This window comes from Antennarius striatus, chromosome 14, assembly GCF_040054535.1.
Source record: "Antennarius striatus isolate MH-2024 chromosome 14, ASM4005453v1, whole genome shotgun sequence".
Classification (NCBI taxonomy): Eukaryota; Metazoa; Chordata; class Actinopteri; order Lophiiformes; family Antennariidae; genus Antennarius; species Antennarius striatus.
This window is the reverse complement of record NC_090789.1, coordinates 564,197-585,842: the sequence shown is the minus strand read 5'-3', so window position 1 is coordinate 585,842 and position 21,646 is coordinate 564,197. Positions and strand designations below refer to the sequence as shown.

Here is a 21,646-nt window from a genome sequence, read left to right as displayed (position 1 = left end):
CACACACACACACACACACACACATTCACACACACTTTGCAGCAGGAGTCCTGATGATATCACTGATTGGCTCATTAAAATTTCACACACTTGGTGTGAAACACACACACACACACACACACACACACACACACACACACACACACACACACACACACACACACACACACACACACACCATAGTGACACTATGTCATCTTTTTGAACGGCGTGCGAACGCGTGCACACGCACGCACGCACGCGCGCGCCCCGTTACCGACGGCTGTGTGTCCCGCGCGGCGCGGGGCGGACGCGAGGCGGCGGAGGCGGTGTGGTCGCGGCCGGACTGACCGACCGGAGTCGACTCCACCCGGAACCATTATGCAGACAGGAAACGACCATTTTACCGCTGGCAGCATCGGAGGAGGGGGACACCGAGCACCGACACGGGCGGAGAGCGGCCAGCCGGCGGAGCACCGACGGGAAATCACGACGCCGCGACGCCGCGGGCGGAGGTATTAACCCGGGGGGGGGGACAATGGAGGCGTCGGCGCGGGCCGGCGGACAGAGCTTTTGTTAGCGGGCCGAGGGGCGCCGGGCCTCCGCGCCGCTTCTCACGGATGTGGGGGGAGGCCCCGCTGGCAGCCCGTAGGCCCCCCCGCACCGCGGCCTCCCGCTCCGTCCCGCCGCCCCCCCGCCGGTGGTTCTGAGCCCCGTTCGCGTCCAGACTCGGTCCGCCACAGGTAACCCCCCCACCGTGCCCCCGCCCCCCGCCGCCCCCCACAGACGCTGCTAACGCTGCTAACGCTGCTAACGCTGCTAGCGGGGCTAGCGGGGCTAGCGGGGCTAGCGCTAGCCGGGCAGCTAGCAGCGTTAGCAGCGTGATGCTAGCGTTAGCACACAGCTAGCTGCGGTAGAAACTCTCCGCTTCCCGCGTGTTTATTTACGTCACGGCGCGCGACAATCTAATGTTTATGCTAGCGCTAGCATCAGGTTTAGCTGAGCTAGCTAAACCTGATGCTAGCGGGGGGGTCCGACCCGGTTAACCTCCCGGTTTCTGTTCCAGGCGGTCCGTTTGAAGAACCGGAGAACACACCGACACCGGAGCCGCGGACCTACCGGTAAGACGGGTGGGCCCCTCCGGTGGACCCCCCCGGTGGACCCCCCCGGTGGACCCCCCGGTAGAACCAGTTACCTGTAACCCATCACCTGGACGACCCGCAGGGGGGTTAGGGTTCTGCCGAACCGGAACCAGCTGATGGTTTAACGGGGTGCTGGGGGGGGGCTGGTTTGGTTCTGGTTCAGGTCTAGGGGGGGTCTCACACAGACACAGAACCCGGATCCGGGTCCTGTGAAGGGGGAGAGTTCCATCCTCTGTTTGGACCTGCTCTGACCCCGCTAACAAACAAACAAACAAACAAACAAACAAACACATCGGACCAATCAGGGACCCGGACGCCCCCCCACCGGTTCACCGTTAAACGGGTTGGAACGCAGCCGTGTGATCGGTCTGTTTACCTGTGTGTGTTTGTTTACAGGTGTTTGTGTTTATTTACCTTTGGACTTGTTTGTTTGTTTACTCTTTTGCTTTTTTACCGTTGTTTGTTTACAGTTGTGCTTATTTACCTGTTTACCTTCTTTACGTCTTTAAATGCTTGAACCACCAGAAACCACAGGGGGGCAGCGAAGGCGCTGTCCAATGCTCGTTTGTTATCATGTTAGCTTTAGCTCATTGTACTGTTATCATGTTAGCTTTAGCCCATTGTACTGTTATCATGTTAGCTTTAGCCCATTTTACTGTTATCATGTTAGCTTTAGCTCATTGTACTGTTATCATGTTAGCTTTAGCTCATTGTACTGTTATCATGTTAGCTTTAGCTCATTGTACTGTTATCATGTTAGCTTTAGCCCATTTTACTGTTATCGTAGCGTTAGCTTTCTCTCGTTTTACTGTTATAAGTTAGCATTAGCTTTAGCCAGTCATACAGAACAGAAGCTACGTCCTTTGAGCAATTCTCAGTCTTCCCAGCATCGCTAACGTCTCGTCTGTCTCCTTTTCCGTCAGGCGCTCCTTGGACCTCCGTGACGGGTGGTGACGCAGCTGCCCCCCCCTCCACTGACGTGACGGATGCGCTCCACTTTACGGGACTGAAAAAACCGACGCGGTGATGGAACACTTGAACGCACCGCTACAGACAGTCCTCTGATAGCCGTTAGCTTTGGTGACTCGAACGCTTTGACGCGTAGTTTTTTTGGTGGATTATCGGGACGCGTCGGGGTCGAAGGTCGCCCCGGGACGAGGCGCGGTCGGGCGGTAGACGTGCCCCCCCAGCGGTGGAGATGTTCCAGTTCAGTAAATACCCCATGGACATCCTGGAGATGCTGAGCGGCCACCAGGCGCACCAGTTCAAGGGCCTGGGCCTGGAGCGCCAGCTGAGCCACCAGCAGCAGGTGCAGCTGCAGCACCAGCAGCAGCTCCAGCAGCACCCCCCCCCGGCGGCCGACGCCTCGGGGTCCCTCCTGTCGGGGCTGGGGCTGGGGTCGCTCCAGAGCTCGCGCTCCAACGCCTTCGCCGACTCCTCCTCCCTGTTCGCCAAGATGAGCGCGGCGCCGCCGCCCCTCCCCCACCAGAGCCAGTCGTCGTCCTCGTCGTCCCACAGCTCCAGGAAGTCCAGCAAGATGAGCAGCAGCAGCGGCGGGGGAGGGGGCACCGGCGCCACCTCGGGGTACCCCCAGTTCCTGCGGCCCTTCCACCCGGCGGAGGCGGCGCTGGCCCAGGAGCAGCTCCACTCCGGGATGGGGCGCTTCGACTTTGGCGGGGGCGGCGGCGGCGGGGGGGTGGTGACCTCGGCGCCGCCGCCGCCCCCCCTCCACCCAGGCCTGTCCGTCCCCCAGCCATCCTCTGGAGCCCCCTCCTCCTCTTCCCCCTCCACCGCCACGTCCTCGTCGGCGTCCAACAACCCGTCGGGGGGGGCGGCAGTGCCCCTGGTGGGGCAGTCGGACCCCCGCAGCCTCCACCAGCAGTTCAGCTGCATGCTGGCCGCCAACCAGTACTTCCTGTCCGGCGTCCCCCCCAACAGCAGCCTGGAGCAGTTCCTGGGTACCCACAACCACCTGGGGCTGGGGCTGGGGCAGGGGGGCGACGCCAACGCCGCCCTGGCCCCGCCCCCTGCCCTCCACTCCTCCCACGGCCACACCCACGCGACGCCGCAGCCCCAGCAGCAGCAGCAGCAGCTGACCTCCCACGCTCTGTCCCACCCCCACGGCCACGCCCCCCACCACCCGCACCCACTGCACCCCGCCCCCCAGCCCGCCCCCTTGGGGGGCTTCGACTTCCAGAGCATCCCGGTGCTCTCCTCCAACCAGATCGCCTCGCTGATGCAGCAGGAGGCGGGGCTTCCCTTGCCCCTCCCCCTGCACCTGTCGCTGTCTAAAGACGACGGGGGGGGGAAGTCAGGCGACTCGTCCGGCGGGGGCGGGAGCCGCAGGAAGAAGGCGATGGCGGGGTACCTGCCCCAGAGGAAGGCCGACAGCAGCAGCGGCTCCGGCGGGGGGGGAGGGCACAGCCAGAGCTCCGCCTCTGGCCTGGTGGGGGGCGGAGCCTCCATCGGGGGCGAGCCGCACCCCGCCCTCCTGTCGCCGTCGTCTCAGTCGTCCTCCGCCGTGTCGTCGTCCTCGTCCGCCGCGCCGTCCTCCAACTCCACCTCCGTGCTGGTCGCCAACGGCAACCAGACCTCATCGAAAAGCCAGGATCGCCGCGGCGGCTCGTCGGCGCAGGCGGAGGCGGAGCCTCTCTACCACTGCGGCGAATGCGGGAAGACGTTCACGCACCTGTCCAGCCTGCGGCGCCACCTGCGCAGCCACGGCCTGACGCCCGACAGCCGCAGGAAGTCGGACGGCGCCTCCCCCAGCCCCGAACGCATCTTCTGCTGCGGCGAGTGCGGCAAACGCTTCAAGAAGCGCGGTCACCTGATCCAGCACAGCGTGACGCACTCGGAGAACCGCCCCTTCGTCTGCGGCGTCTGCCAGAAGTCGTTCAACCGCCGGGAGTCGCTGACGCGCCACGAGAAGATCCACGACGACAAGCCGTTCCGCTGCCCCGCCTGCGGGCGCTGCTTCCGTGAGAGCGCCTCGCTGCTCAACCACGCCGCCTCCGGCGCCTGCGGGAAGCCCCCCCGCAGCTCCAAGAACCGCTCCGCCCCCGGGAGGGGCGGGACTTCCAGCGTCAGCAGCGGGAAACTGGCGAGGGCGGGGATGTCTGCTAACAACGGGTCGATGGCGGGCGAGAAGTACGCCACGGATTACTCCAGGAGGGGCTACCAGAGCCAGTCCTACGGGGGCGGCGGCGGGGGGGTGGACGACTACCGGCGGTCGCAGCCCCCCAGTCTGTACGCGTCCGACGCGGGCGGGATGACCAGTCAGACGCTCCGCAAGGCGCCGCTCGCCCCGACGCTCCACCCCCACCCCCAGAACCAGCAGCACCACCACCACCCGCCCCCCCCGCCGGAGCAGCCACACCTCCCCCTCTCCTCCCTATTGGACGACTCCGAGGACGAGGTCACCAGCAGCGCCATGTCGGCCATCGCGGCCGCCGCCGCCGCCTCCTGCGACATCAACACGGAGAGCCGCGACGGCGAGAGGCGGGACATCATCGGCGGCCTCCTGGGGGGGTTGGGGTTTAACATGGGGGGGCCGTCGTCGACATCCGGCCTCAACGGCGCCACCATCCCCCTCACCCATCCGAGCCAGCCCCTCGCCAAGCCCCGCCGCCCCCGGAAGCCACGGGAGAAGCGCGATCCCAACGCCGCGGTGCGACGGCGGCGTAGCCCCGCCCCTCAGGGCGACGGCTCGGAGCGGCCGTACTGCTGCCTGATCTGCGGGAAACGCTTCCGGCGCGCCGAGACGCTGCGGCGGCACAACCGCGTGCACACGGGCGAGAAGCCGCACGCGTGCGAGGTGTGTGGGAAGACGTTCCGCGAGCCGTTCCACCTGACGAAGCACCTGACCGTCCACTCCGGCCAGAAGAACTACAAGTGTAACCTGTGCGCCAAGATGTTCGCCTACGCCCAGAGCCTCGTCCGCCACGGGAAGCTGCACCGCCGCGGCGAGATCGACAGCCAGGGGCGCCGCATCAAAGGCGCCGCCGCCGCACAGACCGACTTCTTCACTTCCTGCTCGCAGGGGGAGAAGTCCCCGACGCGGGGGACGCCGTCCCAGCGCCTCTACACCTGCACCGTCTGCTGGAAGTCCTTCCGCCACTACTTCCACCTGACGGCGCATCAGCAGACGGTGCACAGCGGCGGCGTGGGGCTGGAGAAGTCGTTCAGGTGCGACGTGTGCGGGAAGGCGTTCGCTTACTCCAACAGCCTGGTGCGTCACAGGATGTCTCAGCACGGCCTGGACCGCCAGGGCCAGCGCGTCAGCCCGGCGCCGCCCGCCGGCTTCTCGCCGCTCTTCTACGACGTGTCGGGGGCCAGCTACGCCGGGGCGTCGCAAGCGGTTCAAGGCGGCGCCCCCCAGCAGCAGCAATCCCAGCATCCTTTTCACTACCGCTCCAAAAGCTTCCAGAAGCGACACGGACAGACGAGGAAGCAGCGCAAGAAGAGGAAGCGGCGGGTGGTGATCCACAGCATCATGAGGGACGGCAAGCTGGTGGGCGTGCCCCTCAGTAAGGACACCCGCCGCAAGCTCCTCCTCCTGAGGAGGAGGCGGGGCAAGCGGCAGGCGCAGCTCAACAAGAAGAAGATGCTGGCACAGCTGAGGGCGAAGGGCGGTGCTCTGCGGGTCAAGTCCTGGTCCGGCGGCGCCGTGAAGGTCGTCGGGTTGACCTCCATGGACGTGCCCATCAAGCGCTTCCCCTGCCCCATCTGCCCCAGCGCCACCTACGCCAAGGCGGGCTCGCTGTTGGTGCACTACGCCGTCAGGCACCCGCCACGCACTTCGGGGCGCCGCGCCCGTCTGCGCTGCCAGGCGTGCGGCCGGCGCGCCGCCTCGCTGAGGAAGGCGCTGCGGCACCGCGCCCGCCACCTGAAGCAGGCCGCCTTCCAGTGCCGCCGCTGCCGGCGCCGCTACTGGAGCCCCCAGCTGCTGGCGCGCCACCGTTTCTCCTGCCGGGGGATGGGCGGGGCCTGGGAGCTGGTCCAGCACGAGGACGACGAGGTAGCGGCGCCACTCCCACTAGCGGCGCCGCTCCCGCTAACAGCGCCGCTCCCGCTAACAGCGCCGCTCCCGCTAACGGCGCCGGTGCCCCCGGAGAGATCGACCGTCTTGACGGAGTTCAGCCAGTAGAGCCGCTTTTTTAGACTTTTTATTTTTTTTAAATAATCCGATCAAGTTTTTAACAAAAAGACCGGGGGAGGGGGCGGGGTCAGCGTGAGGACTGTAGCCCCGCCCCCGCGGCCCTCCCCATCCTAACGCCCCGCGGAGGTGGTTTGCAGAAGAGACTGTGGACTTTTAAAGGCCAGAACTCAACCGCCTTCGGTGTCTTGCCCCGCCCCCTCGCCAAAGGTGAAGGGGCGGGGCCTTTTTGGTAGCACCTGTTTGACGAGCTGACCCCACCCCCTAGCAGTGTTTTTACATTGACGTAGAGGTGCGGTACCTTTTAGTACCACTTTATTTTTTCACCTTCAGTTAACGGTCTAGTTCCTGTCTGTTCGTGCTTGTTTGTACCCAGTGGAGAGTCTCTCGACCCCGCCCCCCCTGGGAGACCTGGCCCCGCCCCCCCCAGGGAGAGGCCAAGCCCCCCAGGGAGACGTTAACGTAATAACAGCCGGTATCTGTTAGCTAATAACGTAATAATTAAAGGTTAGGTTACAATTGTGGTTGGGGGGTTATGTAGCATTAGCTGTAAGGTTAGCTTTAGCAGTTAGTTAGCACTAGGGGTGCAGTTAGGGTTGGGGGTTAGGGTTAGCTTTAGGGGTTCGGGTTAGCATTAGAGATAGCATTACGTTTAGAGTTAGCTTTAGGGGTTCTGTAGGTTCTCAGTCATCCAGGTGGAGGTTCTCCAGACGCTGGAGTCGATCCACTGGAGGTTAACGTCGCTGAAGACGTTCTCCTCTGGTCCATCAGACACCTTCAGAGCTGATGGACGAGAGGAGAACGTCTTCAGCGACGTTAACCTCCAGTGGATCGACTCCGGCTTCTGGGTAATCAAGGGTTCAGGTTAGCATTAGGGCTAGGGTTTGTGTTAGCTTTAGGGTTAGCTTTGGGTCATAAATTATTACGTTATGGGTTCAGGGCTGTTATTCCGTTATCGGACACTGACATTTCAGAAATGGGCGGATGGATTCCGTTACCGCGGTAACAGACGTAGCGCTGAGAACGCGACTGTTAAGCGGCGTACTGTACGACCTGTTCTATTTTATATCTATTGATTTGTGGTTTTTTACTCCAGTATCATTTATCATTGTTGGTATCGTATGGGGGGAGGGAACGCGTTGGGAGGGGGGGTAAAATGTGGGATGAGTAAATGTATCGATGTGACTTCTGTTCTTTTCTTTCCTGTTCCCGCGTCGTTTTGTAAGCGGCGTGTTCACATAGTCCATGTTAGGTTCTGTCAGGCGTGTTCTTTTCTCTGTACAACTAAACATGTAATATGACTAAATTACTATCCTTTTCTTTGCCTAAAAGTGAGTTGTTCAAAACCCTCCAATAAAAAAAAAGTCTGAAGCGTTACGGCGTTGGTTCAAACTGATTTCACCTCAAACCCCAAACTAAAGATTAAATGAACTAAATGTAATGTTATATTTATACTTATCAAATTTTTATCTTGAAAAAAAAATGCTAAAATATACTTTTATATATGTATATAATAGGGTATATATATTTTTTTTTTTTTTGTATAAGCTCACTTGAGAATTCTGTGATGGGTGCGCTTGGTTTATTGTAATATATTCGTTTTCATATGTTCAGTTTGAGGTCTGATATTGTTTTATCGTGGAATTTCCACGGGTTCCTGCTAGTATGTACATATACTGTATATGTATATATGCTTATTTTTTTAAAAAAAACATTTTACTTTACTTAAATATACTTATTAAATTGTGATAAGAAGGTGCAGGATTTTGAGACTCCTAAGTCATAAACTTAACATTTTTCCATTTAAGATTTGATGTATGCAAAAATCCAGATTTAGCAAAAATTATACCAATTAAAGGTCAGGTATGCAAATTTATGTAAAAGATTTTTTTAAACAAATTTGCCATAAGTTTTTATTAAGACCTTATTTTCTAATAATTTGATTTTTCTGGCGATTAATAGTTCAGCCTTTAAGGTTTTAAAATCCTTTTGAAACATTGCACTTCCTGTCGTCGACGCCTCTGGCTGCGTCCCTGATAAACCGCCACTAGGGGGCGCAACCGAAATACACTGAGATGAAGTCAGCAGGACCCCGAGGGAAATAATGGCATTCAACTAATCATTATCATAATCTCACTGTGCGTGATGCGTTCACACACACACACACACACACACACACACACACGTCTATCTGACGTGAGTCACCCGGTTGGACCTCCAGGCTTTTCCAGGTCCTTCCAGGAACTGTTGTTCCCACAGAGCAGCTGCTGCATCAGATTCCAGTTCAGTCACATTGAGATCAACAGGAAACACTGTGGGACGGACACGCCCCCCAGAGACAGGGACACGCCCACTCAGACCCTGGTCATTATCCTTCCCTTCTATTATCCCTTTATCAATACTCCAAAACAGGAATGAGAATAAAATCGATCTGCAGACCGGAGTAAAAATAAAACTAAACCAAACGAACTTGAAATGATTATCACAAATAAAGTTGAACAATTAATTACAATCACTTGAATTAAAGAAGTAATGAGGATTAGTCCTTCAAACACATGATGTCATTAGACGGATTTAAAAGAGAAATATTAAATAATACAATATAATTCATCTTCATAAATATATATATATATATTTTATATTTATATTTATATACTGTATGAATTATATATACATTTGTATTTATAATTTGGTATGCTTCTAAATTTATAAATTATTGTTTATAATATATATATAAAGTATTCAAAATTATTATTTTATCATTTATTATCAATTCATTGATTTATATATAAATATCTAAATAAATATATGATAAATATAATATAACATGACATTAGCTTGTTTACCTTTTAACTGGAAGCTTTAAACCACAGTAATGTTAATTTCATTGTTTTATTTATTAATTCTTTCTTCAGACATGAAGTGATTTTTCCTCTTGAAGTGAAACACTCATCCCGGCGCCCCCTCCCGCGCCCCTCCCCCCTCCCCCTCCGGTCTTGCGGTCACGCGGCACTGGCATGGGGAAACCTGTGGGCGGAGACTGTGACCTAATTTTGTCCAATCTGGAGCCGGTAGCAGCCGAGAGTGACCTAGTTTCAGCCAATCGCGGCTCAGCGGATCGCCGGTAGACAACAGTCGCGCGTGCCGGAGCCATGTGCTTCCGTGCTGTTGAGAACGCGCGAGGCAAACAGGGACACCGACCGCGCGGGTAAATAGCATTAAGCTCCACGAGACCGAGCGCGAGCCGCGTGGGGTTTCTGCGTGACGCGGCTGAAGTTTGACCGCGTTAAAACCACCAAAGAAGAAGAAGAGGTCACGTGACGTTCACGATCAAAACAACACCTTTGAAGGCATCCGTCACGTGACGTGACGGCGGGAAACAGCCCGACACGTTAACGTCATGTTTAATGACTCCATTTAGATCATGGTTAAATGACAGCGTGAGAGAAGACGGGAGGGGTGCGTTCACGGCCCATCCGGGGAGGCGGGGCCAAGGTGTGCTGCGTTCAGGGTCTGTTAAAGGAAAAAGCAATTTAAATGAAAAAGCAATTTAAATAATATTTGATTTAATGCGCGCGACTGGAATGAAGGAATAAATGAAGATTGTGTTTTAATTCATAGAATTAAAATTTTATCCTGAGCTTTTTTATTTCCGGTGACAGAACGGGTTCTGGTTAATTAACTCTAAACACGCCGGTTCGGATTCTCATGATGAGGATGCTCAGATTTCCCGATCCCCCTGAAATCACCACGATGTAGAGCCGCTGGGGGCGTGGTCTGCATATGCAAACGTTACACGCCTCCAAGCAACTTTCCCCCGTGAGCGGTGACGTCACTGGTGCGGCCCGTGTTGGTTCCAGCTGACAGGGAGAGAGAGGGAGAGGGAGAGGGAGAGGGAGAGGGAGAGGGGGAGTCAGAAAGAGCGACGGAGTGCGTGAGAAAGAGAGAGAGAGAGGGAGGGAGAGGGGGAGGACTCAGGAGCCATCAGTCCATCTATCTCTCATTCTACCGGATATTATTATTGTTTTTCCCTCTTTATTTCCTCCATCTTCGTTCTTCGCTCACCCCATCCGTCTATCGCGGTTCTTCCCTCTTTTCTTCTCCTCCGCGGATTAAACCGTTCCGGACCGGAACCTGTTCGCTCCGGTCATGGTGTCACCGTGGAGGTAAACCCCGCGCTCTCTTCTTCTTCATGGGACGGGCGGCCCAGCGGGACCTCAGGTGGAGACCCTGAACGCACCTTGTCGGACGGCGCGCGCGTGCATCCCTCGCGCTAATTGGATTATTTGATCCTGAACTCAACAGTCTGCAGCCCCCCCCCTCCAGAAGTTATGTCCCGGTCTCTCGCTCAGCTCCTGCCGCCGGACCTCCCCTCCGGGGGGGCCACCAGCCCCCAGTTCGGGGCCACGAGCGGCCCGGTGGGCAGCGGCCCCCCCGGCGGTCACATGACCTCCATGACCAACCTGAAGTCGCTGCTGCAGCTGCCAATCAAGGCGGACCCGAGGGGCGTGAAGGACTGCTGCGAGATGAAAGGTGAGCGCGCGCGTGCGCGTGACTGCCCCGCGTGACGTCACTGCGTGACATTAGATGTGTCATCAATGTGCAATTTATCTGAAAACCTGAACGATCGATCGATTATCGGTGATGAGAGTTGATGTCAGATTCCAACCAGGGGCGGGGTTTCAGGGGGGTCAGAGGGCCCCGCCCCCTCATGTAAACTTTAGTACAGGAATAGCTGTGACATCATCATCTGAATTCATGCTAACATGCTATCGGCGTGACCCAGCTGTTCATGCTAACATGCTAGCGGCGTGACCCGGCTGTTCATGCTAACATGGTAGCGACGTGACCCGGCTGTTCATGCTAACATGGTAGCGACGTGACCCGGCTGTTCATGCTAACATGGTAGCGACGTGACCCGGCTGTTCATGCTAACATGGTAGCGACGTGACCCGGCTGTTCATGCTAACATGGTAGCGACGCAGCATATCTGTTCATGCTAACGTGCTAGCTTTCTTCCCTCAGCGGCGTTAGCTAACATTTGCAGCAGGTCGGATGTTTGTTAGCATGACGCTAGCGGTTTGGTTTTGGCTTCAAACTAACGGCTAATTGAGCAGAGCGCTGCAGATGCTGTCACGCTTCATGCTAACAGTGTGATAGGGAAGAGGCGGAGCTTAAACCACCGACTTCCTGTGTGTTCACCTCAGTAACACCACCCCCTGCTGGGCTTAAAGAGACCTGCATGCTGTAAAAACAAATTGATTGGTTTGACTGAGAGTGTGTGTGTGTGTGTGTGTGTGTGTGTGTGTGTGTGTGTGTGTGTGTGTGTGTCTGTGTGTGTGTGTGTGTGTGTGTGTGTGTGTGTGTGTGTGTGTGTGTGTGTGTGTGTGTGTGTGTGTGTGTGTGTGTCTGTGTGTGTGTGTGTGTGTGTGTGTGTGTGTGTGTGTGTGTGTGTGTCTGTGTGTGTGTGTGTGTGTGTGTGTGTGTGTGTGTCTGTGTGTGTGTGTCTGTGTGTGTGTGTGTGTGTGTGTGTGTGTGTGCACGTGACTGAGTGGGAAGGTGTACTAAAGACAGAGGTTACCTCCAACACTCTTCCTTTCAGCCTTCCTCCTCTTTTTGGTATTTGAAATGATGATGATGATGATGATGAAGAGGAATAGGAGGGTAGGATGAGGAGGAGAGGGGGAGGAAGAGGACGAGGAGGGGAGGAAGAGGAGGAGGAGGGGAGGAAGAGGAGGAGGAGGAGGGTTTATAAAAAGAAATGTGATTGTTAAAAAGCAGCAGCAGCGTTTGTGTTGGACCGCTGTTTAAATAAAGGTTTGAGTGGGATTGAATGTATTCTCATCCACCGGCTGCCGTGACAAACATTACCCAGCATGCCTCTCTTTCCTGTCTCGCTGTGACGATGACATCATCAGCGGCTGTCGCGCTCAGGAGGGCGACTTATAAACGATGTTTTAAAGAGATCAAGTGGCTCCGCCCACTAGTTACCCCCGGTGACCTCTGGTGACCTCCCTGATGTAACCCTAAGAAAGAGGTGGTGACGGCGAGCAACAGGCTCCGAGGCCTTAGCGAACCCGTGTCTGATCACATGATCTGTGGCTGAGGAAGATGGTGGCGGCGGTGCGTTCAGGGGCGTGAAGACGACGCGTGATTCTGGCGTCCAGTCGGTTTCACCCCCCCCCTCTTCGTCTCATCTCTTCCTTCAGCTCGTTTTTTCACTCGTTTCTGTTTTTAAATGATCAGCCAGGATGAAGAGTCATCATCACCCTCACACACGACCACCCCCCGTCCCTGAAGTGTTAGCATGCTAAACTGAGGGGCTAAACCCCGTTCACACAGGCTGTGGAGACGGAACCATCTCCACCGTCGCTAATGCTCCTCTGTCTGTAGAGCGCTTTGGAATGTCTCTGATGTGATTAAACACTATATAAAAAAAGGTGATTGATTGATTAGCCGCTAACTGCTGATAGCTGTGTGTATCTGGGTTTAGTGTATCTGGGTTTAGTGTAGCTGGCTTGAGTGTATCACGGTTTGTTGTATAATAATAATAATAATAATAATAATAATAATAATACCTTTATTGTCCCACAGTGGGGAAATTTGTGCGATCGTGGCAGCAGGGGGGGGGGGGTCAAACATAAATAGTTAATAGTATCTGGATATAGTGAAGCTGGGTTTGGTCTACCTGGGTTTATTGTATCTGGGCTTAATGTATCTGGGTTCATTGTATCTGAATTTAGTGTATCTGGGTTTGGTTTTATCTGCGTTTATTGTATCTGGGTTTAGTGTATCTGGGTTCAGTGTATCTGGGTTTAGTGTAGCTGGGTTTAGTGTAGCTGGGTTTAGTGTATCTGGGTATAGTGTATCTGGGTTTAGTGTAGCTGGGTTTAGTGTAGCTGGGTTTAGTGTATCTGGGTATAGTGTATCTGGGTTTAGTGTAGCTGGGTTTAGTGTAGCTGGGTTTAGTGTAGCTGGGTTTAGTGTATCTGGGTTTAGTGTATCTGGGTTTAGTGTAGCTGGGTTTAGTGTAGCTGGGTTTAGTGTATCTGGGTTTAGTGTATCTGGGTTTAGTGTATCTGGGTTTAGTGTATCTGGGTTCAGTGTATCTGGGTTTAGTTTATCTGGATTTCTTGTATCTGGATTTCTTGTACCTGGATTTAGTGTATCTAGGTTTGGTTTTATCTGGGTTTAGTGTATCTGGGTTTAGTGTAGCTGGGTTTAGTGTAGCTGGGTTTAGTGTAGCTGGGTTTAGTGTAGCTGGGTTTAGTGTAGCTGGGTTTAGTGTATCTGGGTTTAGTGTATCTGGGTTTAGTGTAGCTGGGTTTAGTGTAGCTGGGTTTAGTGTATCTGGGTATAGTGTATCTGGGTTTAGTGTATCTGGGTTTAGTGTATCTGGGTTTAGTGTATCTGGGTTCAGTGTATCTGGGTTTAGTTTATCTGGATTTCTTGTATCTGGATTTCTTGTACCTGGATTTAGTGTATCTAGGTTTGGTTTTATCTGGGTTTAGTGTATCTGGGTTTAGTGTAGCTGGGTTTAGTGTATCTGGGTTTAGTGTATCTGGGTTTAGTGTAGCTGGGTTTTGTGTATCTGGGTTTAGTGTATCTGGGTTTAGTGTATCTGGGTTTAGTGTATCTGGGTTTAGTGTATCTGGGTTTGGTGTATCTGGGTTTAGTGTATCTGGGTTTAGTGTATCTGGGTTTAGTGTATCTGGGTTTAGTGTATCTGGGTTTAGTGTAGCTGGGTTTAGTGTATCTGGGTTTAGTGTATCTGGGTTTAGTGTATCTGGGTTTAATGTATCTGGGTTTAGTGTATCTGGGTTTGGTGTATCTGGGTTTAGTGTATCTGGGTTTAGTGTATCTGGGTTTAGTGTATCTGGGTTTAGTGTAGCTGGGTTTAGTGTATCTGGGTTTAGTGTAGCTGGGTTTAGTGTATCTGGGTTTAGTGTATCTGGGTTTGGTGTATCTGGGTTTAATATACGTGGTCTGGTGGACCTCTACGTCCAGCAGAAATCCTCTGGACCTCTAAAATAGTCCAGGTTTGTGGAACAGATGGCGTCAGCCCTGAGACCTCCAGTCATTGGTTCCACAGTGATCCTGGGGAACCAATGACTGGGGACGATGTCATCAGTGTGTGACCCGGGTCCGTCTAACAGAACTCGTCCTCCTCACCTCCAGACAAAGACAAGCCCCTGGACTCCGACGAGGACTCTCTGGGGGTCCACACCGGACCCACGGGGGTGGGCGGAGCCCTGGGGTCCGGCGCCTTGCGGCCCAACTCCCAGTCGGCCTTCCTGGGGCCCCTGCTGTGGGAGCGGACCCTCCCGTGTGACGGGGGCCTGTTCCAGCTGCAGTACATGGACCTGGAGGAGTTCCTGACGGAGAACGGGATGGGGATGCACAGCAGCGGCCCCAGCTCCGCCAGCGCCCAGATCCCCTCCCAGGTGAGCCCCGCTACGCTAACGTTAGCATGTGTGGTGGCCCCGCCTCCTTTATCCAGGTAAACCACAGGTAAACAGTTAAAGTATGATGTAACCTGAACACTTAGAGGTGGCTGTGCTAACAATGCTAGCTCATGTAGCCTCATTGATCTTCATTGCTAGCGCTAACGTTAGCATCTCTTCCCCCCTCCAGAGCTCCCAGTCGGCGGTGCCCAATCAGAGCTCCCAGTGCCCGCCCACCTCCCCCCCGCCCTGCTCCTCCTCCTCATCCTCCATGTCCTCTTCATCCTCTTCTTCCTCGCTGCTGGGACTGGAGACCGTCCAGCCGCCGCCACCGCCTCAGCAGCAGCAAGGCATGATGGGAGGACCCGAGTGTCTACATGGTGAGTGAGTGAAAGCCAAGCTGGGGGGGTGATTCTGGTCCAGTTGGTTGGTTAGCGCTGGGTTGCTAGTGGATGAATTTGTGGTGGTGGAAGAGAAGAATGTTGCTATCACTGCTAGCGATGCATCATGAACCAATCAGAACCAATCAGAACCAATCAGAACCAATCAGAACCAATCAGAACCGGACAGCAGCATCAGGACCAATCTGACACGAGGCGATGTGAGGTTGACTCCGCCTCCAGGCCCGAGTCGTTCGGCGCCGCCTGACTACCCCCGCTAGCATGAATACATGCCATCTGTGCCTGTGCTGGTGCACGTGGGAGCGTGCACGAGCTCCAACATACACGAGCGTGTGACGGGTTTCATTATCCACACGTGAGCGAGTCGTCGCCGTGCTCTCAGCCAGAAATCCCTCCAGTCGCCGTGGCGCTGCAGCATCCGACGGAGCAGCAGCATCCGACGGAGCAGCAGCATCCGACGGAGCAGCAGCATCCGACGGGAAAAAAACTGAACACGAAAATAATTTAATTTTCTATTTGATTTAAAAACCAGACGAACCAGAACGTAGCCTCAGCTAGCATTAGCACCACTAACTACACTATTAGCATTAGTAATAGCATTAATCAGCTAACAGCTGCTATGAGGTTTAAATTAAATCCATTTTTAAATTCTACACACATTTATTTCCATCATTAACCCTTTAATGTCCCCCGTGTGGCCGTTCTGTGAACTACATTAGCCGCTAGTGAAAAGACATGCTAGCAACAAGCCCTGCTAGCAGACGTTAGCATTCTGCGTTGTCCACTGAACTCAGTTTTGGTGTGGACCCGTTTTGTTTCATTGTGGGGGGCGAACTGGTTTTATTATTTGTTATTCAGGGTCGGGGGCTGCTTTAGCTCCGCCCCTTGTTTCCTACTGGACGCATCTGTCTTCCTGCTGGGATCAGCTGTTTGCCGCCAGCAGCTTCCAGGTCAGTACCTATCAGAAACTCCCATGAGCCTTTGCAGGCTGGAGGACGCCTGAACCTGCTGACCGGAGCGGGGGGGGAGGAAGCGCCGGCGGCACGAACTGTTCACTTCCTGTGAAGAGGGAAGTGAGGCGGAGCGGAATGCCCAGAGATCAAACGCTGAACTCCGCCCACGTTCAGACGGCGGGTTGTGATTGGTTCTGATTGGTTCTGATCCATCAGCACCGGGATCAGAGGACCAATCAGATCGCAGATACCGATGACTAAACACGATGAAGCTCTGAGAGGTCAGGGTTAGGGTCTGGGGGCCCCCGGGGGCCCCTCATCAGGAGCAGAACGAACTTCAGCTGCTTAGAGCTTGGCGAGGGAAGGGTTAACCAGCCTGCACTGAGGGGGGGTTGTTTCTCTAACGCCCCCCTCCTCTCTGGCTCACACGCCCGGGCCATGTGCCGCCGCCGCCGCGTCACGTGCCGCTGCAGAACGCATCAGAGCGAGAGAGCCAGTGGGGGGGGGGGGGGTGAGGAAGGGGGGGGAGGAAGAAGAGCGAATAAACATCAAGGACGAGGCAGCAGAGAAACAGCTGATAGAGCGAGGAAGAGGAGGGAGCGCTAACCGCTAACAGCTAAACGCCTCCATGCTAGCTCCGCTCATGCGTGAGCAGCAGCAAAGAGAGGCGGAGCTTAGCACAGCAGCCTTAGCATCAGGCGCTAGCAGCAGCCTAGCAGCGCCTTTCAAATTCTCACATGTTAGCGGCTAACTGCTAGCTTAGCATCAGGCTGCTCCGAGGCTCCGCCCCTCACACGGGATGTGATTGGTTTGGTACCGGGTGGGTTCTGATCACGCCCGGTCCATCACTACAAGGTGGGGGCGGGTTCACTGGGGATGGGTTCACTGGGGGGCGGGGCCAGGGGGGTCCCGTCTGGAGGCGGGACGTCCTGTTTGTTTTTACATAACAGCTGTGAGTCCGACAGGAAGTCAGGAGTGAAAACACACCTCCAGGGCCCCCCCAGGTTTGATCACGTGACCAGCCCTCCTCGTCTGAGCAACCAATAGCAGAGCACTAGTGCTGATTTAGTGGGCGGGGCCATGTGTGACATAACACCCAGTCGGTGTGTTGACATTAGGAACAGTCTGCTGGGGTGTGTCACCTGTTTCTGGTGTGTGTGTGTGTGTGTGTGTGTGTGTGTGTGTGTGTGTGTGTGTGTCCACTGGTGAAGGTTCACGTGTCGGTGTGTGTGTGTGTGTGTGTTTGTGTGTGTTAGCGTGTGGGCGTGGCCTCACCATGTGCTCAGGAAACCGGGACCAGATGCTGAAGACGCTCCAAGGAAGATTTCAGTGTCCTGCTGATTAGAATTCGATGTTTTTAAGCAGCTTTGGTTTCGCATTAATTAGACGCTCTTAAAGGGACAGTACGCCCTCAGCGGCAGGGGGCGGGGACTGGTTTTAAAGGCGTGAGCCACGCCCTCAGAAGACCCTGAGTGGATTTGAAAAGATTTTAGTCTGATCCTAAAATCCTCACTATAGCCAGCTAAGCTAACAGTTAACAGGTGTAGCATCTGGCTAGCTAATCAAATAGGGATAGGTACCCAGTTAGCTAGTCTAGTGCACGATTCTGAGTTAGCACTAACGCTTTTAGCTCAAATGCTATCACAGTCTTAACATGTAACTAACATCTTTTCTAATGGGAGTATCTGATTGGCTCACATAGAGCCTTGTGAAGAGACTCCACCTACTTCCTGTTCCTCTCAGCACTGATTGGTCAGTTTTAAAAACATTCTGTAACATTTAGTCCATATTTTGAACGTAAGAAAAATGTTTTATGACAAATTAAATTAACTTGAATTTGAAAGGAAAAAGGAACAAGAACTTATTCCTGTGGCATTGTTAGCATTGTTAGCATTGTTAGCATGATACACATTTTTAGCATCGTCAGTCAGTGGCACCATTTATATAACATTGTTTGCATCATCAGTGTTGTGACAGTAACTAGCATCGTTAGCTGGTTAGCGGTGGCTGGTTAGCAGTGGCTGGTTAGTGGTGGCTGCATAGCAGTGGCTGGTTAGCGGTGGCTGGTTAGTGGTGGCTGGTTAGTGGTGGCTGGTTAGCGGTGGCTGGTTAGCGGTGGCTGGGGGGGGTCTGGATCAGGTTCAGATGTGGAGCTCTGGACTGATCCCGGATCAGCGGGTCCAGCTGCCAGAGCGGCTCAGATCATCTGGTGATGCTGCAGAGGATGTTGGGACGGATAAACAGGGGATATGTGCTGCAATGCATCATGGGAGTGTCACCACGATAACATTAAATAATCTGATTTGAAAAATGCAAATAAAAAAACTCAATCAAAAATTTTTACTCTGTGAAGAGAGTAGTACTCTGTCAAAACAAAAAGAATAATGTAAAGTATTATTTAGTAATAATTTCAGTAATATTCAGTAATAATACAGTAATATTCTGTAATATTCAGTATTAATACAGTTTTTATTCACAAATGTGCAGTAGTAATGCAGTAATACTGCAGTAACATTCAGTAATATTTAGTATCTTGTTATCAGTTGTTATTCGGTCTGACGTGAACTCGCTGCTCTCCAGAGTCTCTCTGGCTCCATCCTGACACCTGGTGGCGAACCGGCGTCACTGCAGCCAAACCTGTTGATAGTCTCAATAGTCAGATCGTTCATCCGGGGATGCAGATGGGACGATGAGGACGAGATAACAAGTAAATGACAAGAGAAAGGAAAAGAAAAGAAAAGGAGGAGAAATAGAGGAAGAAAAGACAGAAAAGACAAAATAAAATAAAAACAAGGAAATGTTTACAGGTGTACACAGGTGGAAACATGTCAACGTTTGTTGTTGTTGTTTACAATGACATCATGTTTTTACCGAGGCGCCATGTGATCAGAACTCATCGTCTTTAGCATGTTAGCATTAGCTTGACCTCTGACCTCGGAAGCCAGGTGGGCTGTCATCTGCAGTTGACGCCGGCTGCTGATTGGATGCTGAGTAACCCCGCCCCTCTCCTTCCCAGGCGGCCAGGCGGTGCCTCAGGACGCGTCCCCCACGTCCAGCTGCCCCCCCGCTCCCACGGCGGGCGCTAACGGCAGCAGCGACATCATGGTGAACTTTGACCCCGACCCGGCCGACCTGGCGCTGTCCAGCGTCCCGGGGCAGGAGGCCTTCGACCCGCGGCGCCACCGCTTCTCCGACGAGGAGCTGAAGCCGCAGCCGATGATCAAGAAGGCGCGCAAGATGCTGGTTCCCAACGAGCAGAAGGTACTACATCTCCCACAATGCTTTGCTGTCCGACCAGTCATCCCATTGATGTAGCTGTGTTTACGCTAGAAACGTTAGCTCCAGTGGTGTTAGCCCCACCTCTTCACTGCCCTCTAGTGGACGAATCTGTCACATGATCTCCAAGTGGTGGCTCTGATTGGTCGGTAAGATGTTGTGTCTTGTCGTCATGACAACTGAGCTATCTCTCCCCCCCCTCCCTCCTTTCCTTCCATCGGTCCTCCCTCATCACATGACTGACCCGTCTCATTCGCTCTGTCCCGCCTCTCTGTCTCCGCCCACACCCCCCCAACACGCCCCCGCAGGACGACAAGTACTGGAGCCGGCGCGTGAAGAACAACGAGGCGGCGAAGCGCTCGCGGGACGCGCGGCGGCTGAAGGAGAACCAGATCTCGGTGCGCGCCGCCTTCCTGGAGCGCGAGAACGCCGCGCTGCGACAGGAAGTGGCCGACATGAGGAAGGAGCTGGGGCGCTGCCGCAACATCATCAACAAGTACGAGAGTCGCCACGGAGACTTGTGAGGCCGCGGCGAGGGAGACCACCGGGGGAGGGAGGAGCCCCGAGATTAGCAGCACTTTATTTGAGGTGGGCGGGGCTTGGGGGGAAGGTGGGCGTAGACCTGCAGTAAGCGCCGTGTGACACCGGGTGACGCCCACACGATTCTGGTTTTCTTTCGAGTTGGACCCGGCGCCGCCGGCGCCCCGCCCTCGCCGCCGGCGCTGCCGGCCGGTGTTGCACGGCGTTTCTTGCAGGTAGTGCGTTCAGGCTCCGCCCCCGACCGCCTCAAACAGGGTGTTGGTTCAAATGACATCTCACCTCACGAGCTACACGCCCGGATTGAAGCCAGCAGGGGGCGCTTTTCTATAAATGAGACAAAAACATGTATATTTTTGAACTGGGAGGAAGAGGAAGAGGAAGAGGAAGAAGAAGAGGAAGAAGAAGAGGAAGAGGAAGTTCGTCCATAGCGCAGAGATTTTGACACAGGATTCTTGTATATTTTTCTATCAGCTGAGGGTCAGGAGAAGATAATCTTTTGTATATTTTATATATGGGCGGGGGCGGGGCGGGGGCGGGGCCACGCGGCGCGCCCCTCCTCCCAGTCGTTTAGCATTAACCAATAAAGAATCTATTTTCGTGGAGCCGGTCGGTCGGAGGCGTGACAGAATGTATCACGGGCGAATCAGGGATCTCCCTCGGTGCGAGGAGGGGCGGGGCCAGACATCTTAGTAACGATTGTTTTTCGGCGTCCAAACAAAAATTGTAGTTTTAGAGGAAATCGTTTGCGAATTTTTTTCTTCTTGATTTTTATCTTCTCTTTGATTCCACGTCTGATTTGAAATCAGGGGTAGAAGAAAGAAGGCGGAGCCCCGCCACCCGGGGGCGTTCCCGGGTTCGGGTTTCTCTCTCTACGTTTACTCTTTGATTTATTGAGTAAACAGGAAGTGGGTTCAGGTTTTGGTCGTTCTCTCTTTGTTTACTCCTTCGTTTTTGGAGTAAACAGGAAGTGGTTTCTGGTTCCACTTCTGGTTCTGGTTCCAGTCGGGTTCCGGTCGGGTGTGTTTTCCCGGACCTCTCCGCATGCGGACGCCCCGCCCAGGCCCCCCCCCTCTTCTTATTGTTGTTGTTGTTGTTGTTCTGGACTTCTATGGTGCTGACCTTATCCGATCCTTCACAAGCCACACCCACACAGACACAGGCCACGCCTCCTCAGAGCCGACGCCCTTCCTTTTTCTTTGATTGATTCTTTCTATTGATTTGCTCTTTGTCGTATTGATCACATGGAGCCACACCCTCCTGTACCATAAACTGTACTATCGATTATTGATTATTGATCTATTCTCTCACTAGATATATATGTATATGATATATGCTTGAACATGTGATTATAGTTGTAACATACATGATTGATTATATAACAGAAACCTTCTGATCGTTTTGTCGGTTTTTTTCTCAGGTGTTTTTGTCTGAGCTATAAAATATATAGATATAAAAAAACGTATAAAAACGTCGGTGAATTTGTTTTGTTTTGTTTCATGGAAGCAGATTTTTTTCTTGTTACAAATAATTTCACAGCTGCTGGTTTGGGTCGGTTTGGACCGGTTTATGTTTTAACTACGACAGGCTAACAGACAGGCTAACAGACAGGCTAACAGACAGGCTAACAGACAGGCTAACAGACAGGCTAACAGACAGGCTAACAGAACGTTCACTAAACCCTTCTGCTATTAGCATGGCTAACACTACCCAAATCCAAAAACCAAAAACAAATTTCGCTAGCTCATGTTAGCTGGAG

General features: G+C 53.8%; 2 protein-coding genes across 5 annotated transcripts in view; both read left to right on the top strand.

Moving 5' to 3' along the window:
- Positions 1-259: 259 nt before the first annotated feature.
- LOC137607031 (zinc finger protein 594-like) lies at positions 260-7,671 on the top strand. Of its 4 annotated transcripts, XR_011037951.1 has the most exons (4): positions 260-494; positions 1,046-1,100; positions 2,045-6,971; positions 7,104-7,671. XR_011037951.1 is itself a non-coding variant. In XM_068332461.1 (3 exons), exon 3 carries the CDS (start codon positions 2,320-2,322, stop codon positions 6,265-6,267), a length of 3,948 nt encoding a protein of 1,315 aa, XP_068188562.1. In that variant the 5' UTR covers positions 260-722; positions 1,046-1,100; positions 2,045-2,319; the 3' UTR covers positions 6,268-6,275. The 4 variants fall into 4 exon arrangements, 3 of the variants coding, with proteins under 3 accessions (XP_068188562.1, XP_068188563.1, XP_068188564.1); XM_068332461.1 differs by lacking the exon at positions 7,104-7,671 and having other exon boundaries at positions 260-722; positions 2,045-6,275; XM_068332462.1 differs by lacking the exons at positions 1,046-1,100; positions 7,104-7,671 and having other exon boundaries at positions 2,045-6,275.
- A 2,509-nt stretch (positions 7,672-10,180) lies between these two features.
- dbpa (D site albumin promoter binding protein a) overlaps positions 10,181-21,646 on the top strand; it is a 12,565-nt gene continuing 1,099 nt past the window's right edge. Inside the window, exons 1-5 of the mRNA XM_068333121.1 lie at positions 10,181-10,809; positions 14,455-14,720; positions 14,911-15,100; positions 19,091-19,335; positions 19,659-21,646. The exon at positions 19,659-21,646 is cut by the window's right edge and continues 1,099 nt beyond it. Coding sequence (XP_068189222.1) covers positions 10,608-10,809; positions 14,455-14,720; positions 14,911-15,100; positions 19,091-19,335; positions 19,659-19,874 — 1,119 coding nt within the window. The 5' untranslated portion in view covers positions 10,181-10,607 and the 3' untranslated portion in view covers positions 19,875-21,646. The remainder of the gene's footprint in view (positions 10,810-14,454; positions 14,721-14,910; positions 15,101-19,090; positions 19,336-19,658) is intronic.